The following is a 14,819-nucleotide window of genomic DNA, read 5'->3' on the forward strand; positions in this document are numbered from 1 at the left end:
GGGGGTGGGCTTTGAGGTTTCCTATGCTCAGGATACCGCCCAGTGTCTCAGTTGACTTCCTGCTGCCCCATGACGTAGGACTCTCAGCTCCAGTACCACATCTGCTTGCACGCCTCCATGATAATAGACTGAACCACTGAAACTGTAAGCCACCCCAGTGAAAAGTTTTCTTTATAAGAGTTGCTGTGGTCATGGTGTCTCTTCACAGCAATAGAAACTCTAGCTAGACAGGCAGAAAGTCTTTAGCTGAGGCTGTTTGACCCCCCAAGACTAGCTCCTCTCCTCAGCCCACTGGGACCCTCTTCAACACAGGCACACACACACTTTCCTCCAGGTTTGTGACCTGGCTGAACCTTCCGTAGATCCCCTACGGGCAGAAACGTGCCTGAAGAATCTCTGTGTCCTGCAGAATGCCTGAGTTGCATTAGACTAAGCAAGCATCTGTACTTTTGACCCCTACACCAGCCCCTCTTTCCTCTCTCCTAGCAATGATCCTCATCATGTGCCTATCAGCACACACCTAACAACCCGACCATCACTGTGTGCCTATCAGCACAAACCAAACATTGTTGTTATTTCGATGAAACACCATGACCAAAAGCAACTTGAGGAGGAGAGGGCATATTTCACTCACACCTCTATGTTGTAGTTCATCACTGAAGTTAGGAACCCAGGAACCCATGTGCAGGGATGGCACCAACCACAATGGGCTGGGCCCTCCCTCAACGATCAGTGATTAAGAAAACGCTCTACAGACTTCCTGCCTACAGCTGATAGATATTATGCGACATTTTCTCAGTTAACTCTAGCTTGTGTGAAGTTGACATAAGACTGGCCAGGTAGATGAGAATCAGTGGAGCTTCTTGAAGGTGCTACATGGACTCTTGGCAACTGGGGCAAACAGTGCGCCAACGGGTCATCTGGGTTGATCTTGAGAAGAGGCAGATTGGATGTCCAAAGAGTGTTCCTGAGACTGCAAGAGGGGCCAGCACAGGCCCAGGGGTGACTTAGGTCAGGCACCCACTCCAGACATGGGTGAGGGGTAGAAGGAAAGCTTGGGAGGTTCAGCAGACGGCTCCCTTACATAAGTCCAGCCCTCATCCTGGATCCTGGGCTGTGGGTCAAACTATGCTGTGGCTGCAAACAGGCAAGGCTGACCTAAAGCTTCACAGGACAAAGGCCATCCAGGACAGCAGGTGCTGTGTCCAGGGCACCTCCTCTTCTAGACAGCCTTGGCACTATAATAAGTAGCTAGGGTTTCAGTGCCTCCTTGACACCCAGCTGCCCTCTTATGCTGGCCCTTGGCTGTCCTGCCTGGCTTCTGAGGTCTACCGAATGAAGACCAGACCCATAGACACCGTGACCTCGGTGGATGGTAGCCCTTCCCCGTGGGCACTAGGCTAGTAAAGTAAGATCTCTAGAAGTGTGAATGATGGGGAGGGGGAGGGCCTGGGCCAGCCCCTGAGGGCTGGATTCTGGCTTACGTCAGTATAACCATTTCCACTTCCAGAGTCCAAAGGTCCATGTGGCAAGCAGGTTGAGCTGTGCTAGACAAAACAGAGGGACCTCTGGTGGGTGGGCAGCATGGGCTTTGAGGAGCTTCTGGACAAGGTGGGTGGCTTTGGCCCCTTCCAGCTACGGAATATGGCACTCCTGGCCCTGCCCCGAGTGCTGGTACCCATGCATTTCCTCCTGCCCATTTTTATGGCCTCCGTGCCTGAGCACCACTGTGCCTTGCCTGGTGCCCCTGCCAACCTTACTCACCAGGACTTGTGGCTGGAGGCCCATCTACCACGGGAGACTGATGGCAGCTTTAGCTCCTGCTTCCGCTTTGCAAATCCCCGGCCTCTCCCCAATACCACCTTGGGGACAGAGGCACACAGCTCTGGGAAGCCTGAGGGCGAGTCCTCCACAGTACCCTGCTCTCAGGGCTGGGAGTATGACCACTCAGAATTCTCCTCCACCATTACAACTGAGGTACCTGAGCCAGGGTGAGGGATGTGTGAATGGGTTGGGCCTGTCACTGCCTTGGGGCTTGTTGTGTGGGTGTGAGATAACCGTCCTGTGCTCTGAGAGTTTTGTTTGCCTGTGTGTAGAGGGTCTATGGATATAAAGCCCTGAGTTGAGTTCTGGGCTTGAACTGAGGGGTTCATTTGCTCTAATTCACTGGGAGATGATGAAGGCAGGGGAGAGCTAAGGTGGCTTGGAGGTGGGGGTGGGGGATGGGGTGGGGTAGGGTGGGGGGTTGGCGCAGAAAGCTGAGAAGGATGGAGAAACCGCAGAGGCCTCCATTTTTCTTCTGTCCTTCATTCCAGGCCTAGGTCTGAGATTTCCATGATTCATCCAGAGAGGAAGGGTGGATGGAGATGGAGTCTCCCCAGGGGTGGGGGAGAGGCAACAGGATTCCTGGGCAGTGGTGAGGGTCCAGAGAGAGGGAGTCTTCCCTTTCCAATGCTGAGGTTGCTAGTCAAGGATGGGGATATCTTCTGGAACGTCAGGGTTGCCCTGGAGCCTGGAGAGGAGGTTCTGGCTGGAGAGGGGTTCATACACACAAAAGGCCCCTCCCTTGCCGATCTGCAGTGGGATCTGGTGTGTGAGCAGAGAGGACTAAACAAAATTACATCTACCTGCTTCTTCATTGGCGTGCTGCTGGGGGCTGTGGCATACGGGTACTTGTCGGACAGGTGAGATGGGCACAAGACAGATAAGGGACCGGGCCAGGGGACTCTCTCTCACAGTGCTGGGAAGCCCCAGTGGGACCTGACCTTGCATGGCCCTTTGCAGGTTTGGCCGGCGCCGGCTTCTGCTGGTGTCCTATGTGAGCTCCCTGGTGCTGAGCTTGGCATCTGCAGCCTCGGTCAACTATATCATGTTTGTCGTCACCCGCACCCTTACCGGCTCGGCCCTGGCTGGTTTCACCATCATTGTGTTGCCTTTGGGTGAGGCAGACAAACACGGGCAAGGCCTGCAGGGCCGGTGGGAGGCCGTTAGAGTGAGATGGGCCCATCTGGTCCCTGCTAACTGTCTCCTTGTTTCGGATGGCTCTGGGTCTAGAGCTGGAGTGGCTGGATGTGGAACACCGTACCGTGGCTGGTGTCATCAGCTCCATCTTCTGGACGGGAGGTGTGCTGCTGCTGGCACTGATAGGGTACCTGATTAGAAGCTGGCGGTGGCTTCTGCTAGCTGTCACCCTGCCATGTGTTCCAGGCATCATCAGCATCTGGTAAGAATTACAAGCAGCTGGGAGTGAGAGACACAACCAAGACAAAATTCACTAGAGGCTGGGGTGCTAAAACAGGGGCTGGAGAGATGGTTTAACTGTAACAGCTCACACTGGAGGACCCAAGTTCAACTTCCAGGACACACGTCAGACAGATGCCAGTCCAGCTCCAGGGGATCAAACACCTCTGGCCTCTATGGGCACCTGCACACACACACACACACACACACACACACACACACACACACACATATACATACACAGAGAGACAGACAGACAGACGCACATACATACACACACACATACATACATACACACATACATACATACACACACTCATACATACATACACACACACGTAGACACACACACAGACACACACAGAGACAGACGGACAGACACACAGATAACACACACACACACACATATACATACACAGAGAGACAGACATACAGACACACAGATAACACGCACATACATACATACACACACTCATACATACACACACACACTCACACACACGTAGACACACAGAGACAGACACACAGATAACACACACACACATATATTCATACACAGAGAGACAGACACACAGATAACACATACACACACATATATACATACACAGAGAGACAGACACACAGACACACAGATAACATGCACATACATACATACATACACACACATACATACACACACTCATACATACACACACACACATATATACATACACAGAGAGACAGACACACAGACACACAGATAACATGCACATACATACATACATACACACACACATACATACACACACTCATACATACATACACACACATACATACACACACTCATACACACACTCATACATACATACACGCACATACATACACACACTCATACATACATACACACATACATACACACACTCATACATACATACACACACATACATACACACACTCATACATACACACACACACACACTCACACACACGTAGGCACACACTGTCAACCAAAAATAATGAAAACAAACAAAAGAACAGGGAGACTGAGGGAGGGGAGGGGCTTAGCTCAGTGGTAGACTGCTTACCCAGCATGCACAAAGCCCCAGGTTTATCCTCAGCACTGAATGAACCAGTTGTGATGGCATATGCCTCTCTAAGTATCAAGGTCATCCTCAACTATATAGGGAGTTTAAGGGCAGCCTGGGTTATGTAAGATCCTGTCTGGGGGAGGAGGAAGTAAAAGAAAAAATATGGCTGTCTTGGAAAATATCTCAGTAGGTAAAATACTTACCATGCAAAGCATGAGGACCTGAGTTCAAATCCCCAGCTTCCATGTAAAAAGCATGGCATAGAGATGCGTACTCGTAATCCTTAGGAGATAGGGAGTTAGAGTTTGGAAGATCTGGGCTTGCTGGCAGCCAGTCTACCTGAATCATTAAGTTCCAGGTTCAGTGAGAGACCCTGCCTCAAAAAACTAAGGTGGAAAGTGATTCAGGAAGACACATGATATCACCTGAACCTCTATGTACACATGCACACACATACAAACATGTACACATGCATATACCCCAGAGAGAGAGAGAGAGAGAGAGAGAGAGAGAGAGAGAGAGAGAGAGACTAAGAGATGCAAAAACAGAACCAGAGACCAAGAGACAAAAAGGTATCAAGAGAATTCAGAAAGACAGAAGCCAACAGAAAGATGCCACAGGAGCAGAGAACAAGGCACAGGAGCTAGAGGCTGAGCCAGAGAGAGGTAGTGAGCACCAGGCCAGGACTGAAAGGTGAATTCAGAGGGTCCAGTGGAGACCCAGAGACAGGCAGTGAGACACGGACAGGAGAGACAGTGGTGGAGAGTCAGACACCGCCAAGTGGAGGCGGGGTTTGCCTTCAAGGGACTGGGATGGGACATGGCCAGCGTGGTGGTGGGAACTAAGGCGGGAGAATGGCGGGCCTAGCGAAGGCGGGTGTGTTATTGCCTCCTAGTGGTGAACTATGTAGCAGTTCATCCCACTTCCTTCTGCTGGAAGAGTTGGCTGGTGCTGGGGGCTAAGGTTTTTTGTTTGTTTGTTTTTGTTTTTAGCTCTTTTTTATGTAATTTTTAAATTTTACATACCAACCCGTTCCCTATCCCTCTCCTTCTTCCGCTCCCCCTCAGGGGCTAAGGTTTTGAGGGTAAGACCAATTCAGTTGTTTTTTTTTTTTTTTTTTTTTTGGTTTTTCGAGATAGAGTTTCTCTGTAGCTTCTGGAGGCTGTCCTGGAACTCACTTTGTAGACCAGGCTGGCCTCGAACTCACAGAGATCCACCTTGGCTCTGCCTCCCGAGTGCTGGGATTACAGGCGTGCGCCACCACCGCCCAGCTTTGTTTTATTTTTCAAGACAGAGTTTTTCTGTGTAGCCCTGGCCTCAAGTTTAGAGAGCTGTCACCTCTGCTTTCCAAGTGCTGGGATTAAAGGCGTGTGCCACCACCGCCACCACCACAAGGTAGCTCTTAAATTGGGCTTGAGTTCCTGGGGCTGGGCAGTAGGAGATCTGAGGGTGGGGTGTCTTTTCAGGCAGAGGGGACCTGGAATCTACAGCCTGGGAGCTCAGGAGGTAGGCGGCTTGCAAGACTGGCTTCTTCTCCCCTAGGTGGGTACCTGAGTCTGCAAGATGGCTTCTAACCCAGGGCCATGTGGAGGAGGCCCAAGCATACTTGATCCGCTGTGCCACACTCAATGGGAAGCCTGTGGGTGAGGACAGCCTGAGCCAGGAGGTGAGGGTGGCGGTTTGTATGAGAGAGCACACAGGGGTGGGGAGGGTGGGGTGGGTGGGGTGGGTAGTGTGTCTAAGTGCCCCTTCTCCTGGGTCCACCATATATGACTAGACAAGCCTTTGCCTTCCAGAATAGAATAGAATAGTCCGCCTGGCTCTGGGGGGTCATCTCCTTTACGCCGGGTCCCCCGTGCGTACTCCCAGCCCCAGTCCTGCTGAAGAGAGAGAAAGCACACTGGCTTCCGAGACAAGCTCTGATGTCACAACCTTGCTTTCTCTCTCACCAGGCCCTGAACAAAGTGGTCGCCATGGAAGGGGGGCAGCAAAGACCCTCATACCTGGACCTGTTCCGAACACCGCAGCTCCGACGCATCTCACTGTGTTGTATGGTGGTGTGGTAAGAGGGGCTGAGTTGGGTCTGGCGGAGTGAGGGTTTTGGGAGGAAGGGGCTGGGTGTGAGAAAGGTGAGTGTAGCTTTGGAGGGTAGAAGATCATTCACGCTCTTGGGGACTGTCACAGGTCCAGTGGAGTAGGCAGCAGAGACGTGTAGGCTCTATGACCTCCTATGTGACCGCTCTTATCCTTACCATCTATTTTTGTGAAACAAACGGGTTGTTGTTAGTTCCTGTGTCACAGGGTTGCTACGATGATTAGGGTAAAAGGCATTTTGGCCACGTGGAACCTACTTGGGGATTATGGGTGGCTGGGGGTGAGGGGGATCCTAGGCTGCAGGCTCTGAAGAACCAAAGGACAAGAGAGGCAGGGCAGGAGAGGGCTCTTGAGGATAACTGTGATTCTGTTCAGGTTTGGAGTGAACTTTTCCTACTATGGCCTGAGTCTGGACGTGTCCGGGCTGGGGCTGAATGTGTACCAGGTGCAGCTGATGTTCGGGGCTGTGGAGCTGCCCACCAAAATCACAGTCTACTTCCTTGTGCGTCGCATGGGACGCCGCCTCACCGAGGCTGGGATGCTGCTGGGCGCCGCTCTGACCTTTGGCATCAGCCTGCTGGTGTCCTTGGGTGAGCTGAGGTCAGGCAGTTTGGCTCCACCCGGGGCCTAGACTCCGCCTCGATCCAGGGAGTTCTTGGCATCGTTCCTTTACTACAGGAATCCTTTTCCTCCAGAGACCAAGTCCTGGATCACTGCTCTGTCGGTGTTGGGAAAAGTGTTTTCTGAAGGTGCTTTCACTACAGCCTACCTGTTCACGTCTGAGTTGTACCCTACTGTGCTCAGGTGAGTTGGGGTCCCAGGCAAATGACCTGCCTTAACGAAGGCATCTGTGGTCACGCACTGCCCTATCCATTCTTTAGCTACAGTCAGATACATGGTGGCTATTTGCCCAATTCTTGGAGAACACAGGGAATTTTATCTTCTGTACTGTGTGACTTTGGGCCAAGTCAGCCTTATGGGCTTCTTTGAAGAAAACAGTCCCAGGAATACCCATCCTAACCATGGTGTTGCTGAGCCCTTAGGGATTGTCTCTGGGCACAAGGCCAGGGGCTTCCCCTCAGATAGCGGTGCCTGTGTAAGCTACAGACCTCCCTTCCATACTATCATCTTGTAGCTTCTTGTAGTGGTTCCTGAGTAGCTCTGTCAGAATAGGGGTGCCACCCTCTGGGGGGTACTAGTTTAAGAGCTCCTGGTCTGTGTAGGGGGTGAGAAGCCAGTATCAGGGGCTGCCAGCCCGGGAGGGGAGCCCTGTGATGCATGGCTCCCTCATCCTCTCTTGAACAGACAGACAGGATTGGGGCTCACTGCACTCATAGGCCGGCTAGGGGCCTCTTTGGCTCCACTGGCGGCCTTGCTGGATGGAGTATGGCTGATGCTGCCCAAATTTGCCTATGGGGGAGTTGCCCTGCTGGCTGCCTGCACGGCACTCCTGCTGCCCGAGACAAAGGCTGCCCAGCTGCCAGAGACCATCCAGGACGTGGAAAGAAAGAGGTGTGTATGTGTGGGGCGGATTCGAGGGTTCAAATGCCCATGACCTTAGGATGCAAAGCAGAAGACGGCTGCACAATTACACTTGACACCTGTACATTTGTACACAGGAGAGTGTTTCAAGGTGTATGCCCCAGTGTGTACAAATTGTGTCCATAAAAGCATACACAAGTCCGTACTTACGTATATACAAATGTCCAAGAGATATACATGTGCACATTCAACTATGCCCACACATCAAGACTATGTCCAGACACATGTGACTCACTTGTGGGAAGGAGTATGTGTGCTTGTATGCAAGGAGCTGGGACAAGCCCTGAGCCATCCCTTGTAGGCTCCAGGACTAAACACCATATTCCTGACCCCCTCCTTCCTCATTGTCCTGTCCAGTATTCAGGAAGAAGGTACGCTGATCCGGAACTGAGTGAGACTAGAGATAGCCCTCCCCAGCAGCTCTCCAGGAGCTTGGGACAGAAGGCAGGCTCTTGAAACTGGGACATCACATCCCTATGCCCAAGGGCGGAGCTGCCACTGGCACCTTCTGTATCCATCGTGTCTCCAGCAACAGGACAGCCTCCCAGAATGCACTGGGCTACTGGAGATTACAGGCACCCTTCATGCCTGGGGGATTCTGTAAATAAAGATGCCTCATGGGTTGAGGCAGCATTGAGATTTGGGGAGCTCTCCAGATGGGGAGCCATTGACTTGCCACTGTTCATCTCCCAAGTGGATAATGAAACTTCCTTGCAGACAGGATTTATTGTCATGCTCAAACTGAACAAAGTGATTCTAGAAATGTTGCTAAAGTCCTATGATTATCTTTAGTACATATGAGACTGATGGGTAGGCTGTCTACAGTGCAGAGCTAGGATCTGCCCAATTCCAAGGCTGGGACCAACAGATAGAGCTTCTTGTTGCCAGGGCTACCTCTGAAGCAGCGGACTTGTGCCTCTGCCTCCATCACTGTCTAGGCTTCATAGCTATAGAGCTGAAGGGACGAGAGTCAACACTGTGTTAGAGAAGCCAGAGAGCTGAGACTCAGTAAATGACCTCCAAACTGGAGCATCGCTGGGAGAAGGGACTGGGAAGCCAGGAGGTCACCATTCTAAGTGGGGTAGCCTATCCAAATAGGAATGGGGAAGCAAAGAATTGGCAGAGAAAGTGTAGAGTCGGGTCTACCACAGAGCCCATGCCCATGCCCCAGGATTTCTTCTCCCTCTCGAAAGGACTAGGGAATTCCAGAGCTTCCAGTGGACCATGGAGGAGAGGGTGGGAAGCCTGAGTTAGGATGGTCACTCCCATGAATGGCTCATTTGGATCTTATCTCCACTGGGTCATAGATGTAGCAGCCCACATTGCCAATGTTCACACCTGTAGGAGAAAGCCTTGTCACCAGGGGCTTTGGTGGAATGGGTGTTGGGTTGAGAGCTGAAGGGAGAGAGAGGAGGGTCCTGGGATGTCTGATCACAAGAGAAGTTGTCCACACATTCCCATAGGCCCAGTGTCTGGGTTCAGGCTGCCCACCTTTGGGGCCAAACAGGTATCCATAGCAGGGGATGTGGCAGTAGGGTGTGCCGTCATGCTGAAACATAGAAAAGAACCTCCTCAGCTTGCCTCTCTTCCTACTTCCAGACCCCTTCCTCCTAACATAGCTTCCATTCCCGCCATGCCAACCTCTGCGTGACTCCCAGCAGTCAAGGTCTTCCTGCAACGTTGGCACCTGAGGCAGGGTCGGTGCCAGTTTCTGCCCAAAGACATCACCTTCTCAGCTGGTGGTGGAGAGAAGTGATGTGTCATCCATTCTAGGGGCGGGCAAGGCCAACCCCTGTCTCGTCCCCCTGCCCTGTGCCACCTACTCAGTGTTCCTCTTCAAGTCTTCTGTTGGCACTCACCAAAATAGACAGGCTCTCCACATCCGGGGCACAGCGAGGTCTCCCCAGTGAATGTCTTTGTGTAGGGGGGACCTTTAATGGGAAGAGGTCCCAGCTAGAGCTGTGGTGGAGGCCAGGCCTAAACAGAGCCCTGCAGCCTCTCTTATCCCCAAACCCACTCATGCCCACCACACCACACCACAGCCCATCTTCATTAGGGGCCACCTGCCCTGTCACCCACCCAGGGCCTCATGAGCCCACCAGTTCAACATGGCAGTGCCGGGAGTAACTCAAGCACCAGGAAACCTGAGCTGACACACGAGTTGGTCAGGGCAGCGGTGTCAGGTGTTGGGGAACCTGGTGTCACTGCCCACTGTGGGGAGCCAGAGGCAGGCACAGGGACTAGAGGAGAAGCTGAGGAGCTGGCCCATCCAAAGGAGCCCTCACTTCGGGTCTTTCTACTGCTCCAGCTGGGAAGGGCCAGAGTCCAGCCAGCCTTCCTTCTGACTAGCAGTTTCTGTCTTCTCTGCATGTCACTTGAACAACGAGGGTGATCATGCTGTCTGTCCAGTTTACCCTTTAAACTCAACTCACATGAGAGAACAGAAAAGAACAGGGCCACTGGACCGCTCAGAGCAGTCACAGGCCTGTGGCGCAGAGGGCAGGGTAGATGATGTAGTGTCCACTGCAGTCTGAAGGGTCGGGGGAGCAGAAGAGTTGAAGCCCACCTTCACTTACTTTTCTTGGCCTGGGGGAGGCCAGCCCTTGGCCTTGGGGGGCTAAAGTTGCTGGGGCTGAGGGAAACTCTGCTGGCAGGGGAGGGAACAGGGAGACTGTAGAGATAGCAACCCACACCACCAATGTTGACCCCTGCAGAGAGAAGACCCAGTAAGGGAGGTCAGGCCCTTGTTCTTAGCCCCAGGCAGAGTTACATGGCCCCTTCTAGGCTGGAACTTACCTCTAGGTCCAAAGAGAGCCCCATAGCAAGGCTTGTGGCAGTATGGCCTCCCGTTGTGCTGGGCACAGGCAGAGGGAAGGGGTCATTCAGGGCCAAGGGTCATGTCTCACAGGCCGTCTTAGCATTGGCTGTCAGGTGCAAATGTGCACTGTAACCAGCCTGATGGGTCTGATAGGGCTGGGTGATAGGCTAGCATGTCAGAATTGCCACTGTGGTATAGGGGTTGAGGGTACGGGTGGGACACAGAGCAGCCGCTTACCCCTCCCTCAAAGCCGCGGGCCAGCAGCATCACTGAGACTCCCAAAATTTGGCCGGTATGAGGCCTATCAGATGGGTAGCCCCTGAGGTTGCCTTTGGCAGGTTTCCAGGGCTGAAATTGGGGTCTATCAGGGTGGGGGGTGTGAGAAGGTTGCCACCCTGGTCAGGCCTCACCTCTGCATGCCCGCCAGGGGACAAGACGCTGTGACAGTGCTCACATTTCAGGCAGAAACGGTGCCAGTTCTTGCCTAAGGAGCTCACTTTCTCAGCTGTGGGGAACAAGGTGGATCCGGCTGCAAAGTTGGGTCCGGCGCAGAGAAGCCCTCCTCTTACCCTTTCAGCTTTCTGGGGGAACCAGCCCAGCCAGTCTCCTCTCTGGAGACAATGAATAGTATCTCCAGGAGGAAGCTTCAGCCCACCCTGGTGCCTCTTGCCTTAGGCTCTTGGAGGTGTGGCACACACTCGGACACAGGGACGGGGACACACACACACACACACACACACACACACACACACACACATAAAGGGACCCTGGGGCAGGGGGGGGGTTCACACTTATCTTTACTCCTTGGTCCCAGCCTCACCGAAGTAAACAGGTTGCTGGCAACGCGGACAAGTCCAGCTCATGGTTCTTCATAGGACAGCCTAATCCAAATAGCAACAATAGGCACCTGCAGGTAAGTCCCGCCCCCCACCAGCCCCGCCCACTGTCCAGCTTTGATCTCATCAAGTTGTGGACGCTCATTGGACACCAAAACCTTAGAGCTGAGGGACAGGGCAATTCATCAATTTACTTTAAAGAACTTCAAAGAATGAGTGGGATCCAGACTTGGGAGGGAAGAATCCCTGAGTTCAAGGGCTCCTTTCTAGGTCAGTGAAAGAAAGCAAGCAAGGGGCAGGCAGGCATTCTTATATCTAAGTGGTTCATTCCTCCTTAGTGGAGTGGGCTGGCTGCTATGTAAGTGATATGAAGAGCCCTTAAATGAACTCATGAGCCAGTCTGTAAGCCCAAAGTGTGGTCCTGCACACAATCCATGGCTTGCTCATAAGATTCTCACGCTTGTTAAATTTGAAAGTTTAAGTTAAAATGTTGTGTAGTCACTGATGACCATACAGGATGAAATGGAGAGTTCCAACCCAATGGTCACGCAGCTGACACTGGTTAAACTAAGTGGGCCACAAACAAAACCCCAACCTGAAAATCATGAACCTGGGAAGAGACTAGTGGGGCCTGGGGATGGTGGTGACGGTAAAAAGAAAGAGGTGAGAAGGTGTGTAGGATGGCAGCAATCGGATATATTACACACATGTATGAAACTGACAGATGACTAAATTAATTTAAAAATGGAAAACCAGCAACCACTGCCCCCAAAGCCTGATAGAATAGATTTAAGTTATAGAATGCATCTTGACTTTTAAACCAGACTTTATTATAAATATTAAATCTGTTGCCAGTTATAGTCATTCAGATCAGTCTTTAGGTTTTCATTTTATGTGGATAGGTGTTTTGCCTGTGTGTACACTGATGTACTATGTGTATGCAGAGCCCACAGAGCCCAGAAGAGAGGTGGGGTCCCTAACCCTGGACTTGCAGATGGCTGGGCTCTGTGTGTGGATTCTGGGCCACTAGTGCTTGTAACTGCTGAGCCATCCCTCCAGCCTTAGTCAGACGGGATTGTTGCTGTTGTTGTGTTTTTATTTGTCCAGACAGGGTTTCTCTGTGCAGCTTTGGAGCCTGTCCTGGATCTCGCTCTGTAGACCAGGCTGATCTCAAAGTCACAGAGATCCGCCTGCCTCTGCCTCCTAGGTGCTGGGACTAAAGGCGTGCGTTGCCACCACCCAGCCAGATGGGATTTAAAAAAAAAAATGACATTTAACAAAGTAGTGTAAGTAAAAACACTGATGTAAAAAGATTTTAAAATGTGTCAAATAGCCCAAGGCTGGGGAGTGATCTCACTCAGTAAAAATGCCTACAATACAATCTTGAGATCCTGAATTTGGATCTCTAGAACCCAGGCACTATGGTATCATGCCTATAATCCCCACAGAGAGGTAGAAACATGAGGACCCCCAAGGTTTGCTGGCCAGCCAGTTTAGTCAACTAGTGAGTTCTGGATTCAGTCAGTGAGTTTTTTTTTTCTTTTTTTTTTTTTTTTTTGGTTTTTTGTTTTTTTGAGGCAGGGTTTCTCTGTGTAGGCCTGGCTGTCATGGAACTCACTCAGTAGACCAGGCTGGCCTTGAACTCACAGAGATCTGCCTGCCTTTACCTCCTGAGTGTTGGGATTGAAGATATGCTCCACTACTGCCCAGCTATTTGTAACTTTTAAAGATTTATTTATTTATTCATTTGTATATGAGTGCTCTGTCTTCATGCACACCAGAAGAGGGCACCAGATCTCATTACAGATGGTTGTGAGCCACCATGTGGTTGCTGGGAACTAAACTCAGGACCTCTGGAAGAGCAGTCAAGTGCTCTTAACCCCTGAGCCATCCTTCCAGCCCCTATTTGCAACCTTTAAAATAATAAAATTTAAAATATTTTAAAAGAAATATGTTCTCATAAAAACTTGCACTTGAATGTTCATACCACTAGCTGCAATAGGTGATAGGTGAAAAAAATCTCTGGAATTCATCAGCTGATAAGTGGATGAACAACATGTGGTATCCAGATGTGCTGGTTAGTTGTGTCAACTTGACACAAATGTAGAAACCTCAACTCAAGAGCTGCCCCCATCAGACTAGCTTGTAGGCATGCCAGTGGGGCCTGTCCTCACTACTGCCTGATGGGGGCCTGGCCCACTTTAGGCGGGGCCACTAGTAGTGGGTAGCCATCCCAGCCTTGGCCTGGAAGTTCCAACCCCCATTGAGGCTTCGGTAATGGTCACGCCCACGAGGCGGGGCTGAGGGAGGAAGCTGAAGACCCAGGATGGAGAGGAGAGGTCTCTCTTGGTTCTGGGATGCTGGATGCTGGAGGTAGACTGAGCAGAGTTCTCCAGAGAACACAGCTGGACTGCGCCATACCTTTGCCAGACCCTACAACCTATCCCTTCATTTGTAAGTTACCCCACAAAATAAACCTCCCTTTTAACTACGTGGAGTGGCCTTAATAATTTCACCAATAGCCACCCCTAAGTAGATGGTCCTGGTGGTAAGAAGTCAGGCTGAGCAAGCCAGTCCGTAGCATTCTTCTGTGGTTCTGCTTCGGTTCCTGCCTTATGTTCCTGCCCTGACTTCCTTCCCATCATGAAGAACTGGAAGTTACAGGATGAAGTAGACCCTCTCCTTCTCCTGGTGTTGCTTTGGATTGTGGTGCTGATCACAGCCACAGAAAACAAACTAGAGCAGTATCCATACCTGAGAACACTATTCTGTGGTAAAAAGGAGTGCAGCACTATAGCATGGGTGAACCATAAAAACACTGACGAAAGAAGCATATGCCACTTACCAACTCCTGCCCAACTGCAGCAGCTCCCCTTCATGTACCCAATGCCAGGCTATGAGCACTAGTGACTCCTATAGCCTCATCCTCTGCTGGAGGGTAGACAGAACCCGACCCACAACAGCTGAACCTGATTGAAAACTAAAAAGGCAAATATAGTCTTGAGGTAAATTAGGGCTGCCAACTTCCTGTTCTTACAACCAAATGTAAGCTGTCTGGTCCCTTAGTGAACTCCATAGTGTAAGGACCAGGGCAGTCTTGCCTAGTACGTAGTGTTTCCAATGCTTTGCTCAATCTCTTGCACATAATGCTCAATAAATAATGTCTGTTGGTGAATGAATGTAGAATACTATACAAACATTCCCTGGGTGTGAATACTGGTA

The 14,819-nt window shown here is 51.2% G+C and overlaps 2 protein-coding genes across 2 annotated transcripts; one reads left to right on the forward strand and one right to left on the reverse strand.

The window, feature by feature from the left end:
• Positions 1 to 1,496: 1,496 nt before the first annotated feature.
• On the forward strand, positions 1,497 to 8,576 carry Slc22a7 (solute carrier family 22 member 7). Its single transcript, XM_036168303.1, has 10 exons — positions 1,497 to 1,977; positions 2,581 to 2,684; positions 2,785 to 2,939; positions 3,055 to 3,223; positions 5,850 to 5,973; positions 6,260 to 6,369; positions 6,777 to 6,991; positions 7,097 to 7,205; positions 7,707 to 7,913; positions 8,301 to 8,576. The coding sequence occupies exons 1-10, from the start codon at positions 1,585 to 1,587 to the stop codon at positions 8,332 to 8,334; spliced, it is 1,620 nt and encodes a 539-aa protein (XP_036024196.1). The 5' UTR covers positions 1,497 to 1,584; the 3' UTR covers positions 8,335 to 8,576.
• A 337-nt stretch (positions 8,577 to 8,913) lies between these two features.
• Crip3 (cysteine rich protein 3) lies at positions 8,914 to 11,647 on the reverse strand. Its single transcript, XM_036168228.1, has 8 exons — positions 11,582 to 11,647; positions 11,172 to 11,266; positions 10,740 to 10,797; positions 10,520 to 10,651; positions 9,803 to 9,874; positions 9,585 to 9,679; positions 9,435 to 9,492; positions 8,914 to 9,281 (listed from the first exon to the last, which is right to left on the reverse strand). The coding sequence occupies exons 1-8, from the start codon at positions 11,622 to 11,624 to the stop codon at positions 9,220 to 9,222; spliced, it is 615 nt and encodes a 204-aa protein (XP_036024121.1). The 5' UTR covers positions 11,625 to 11,647; the 3' UTR covers positions 8,914 to 9,219.
• Between the last annotated feature and the right edge of the window lie 3,172 nt (positions 11,648 to 14,819).

The sequence above is a fragment of the Onychomys torridus genome, chromosome 18 (assembly GCF_903995425.1).
Source record: "Onychomys torridus chromosome 18, mOncTor1.1, whole genome shotgun sequence".
In the NCBI taxonomy this organism is placed as follows: domain Eukaryota; kingdom Metazoa; phylum Chordata; class Mammalia; order Rodentia; family Cricetidae; genus Onychomys; species Onychomys torridus.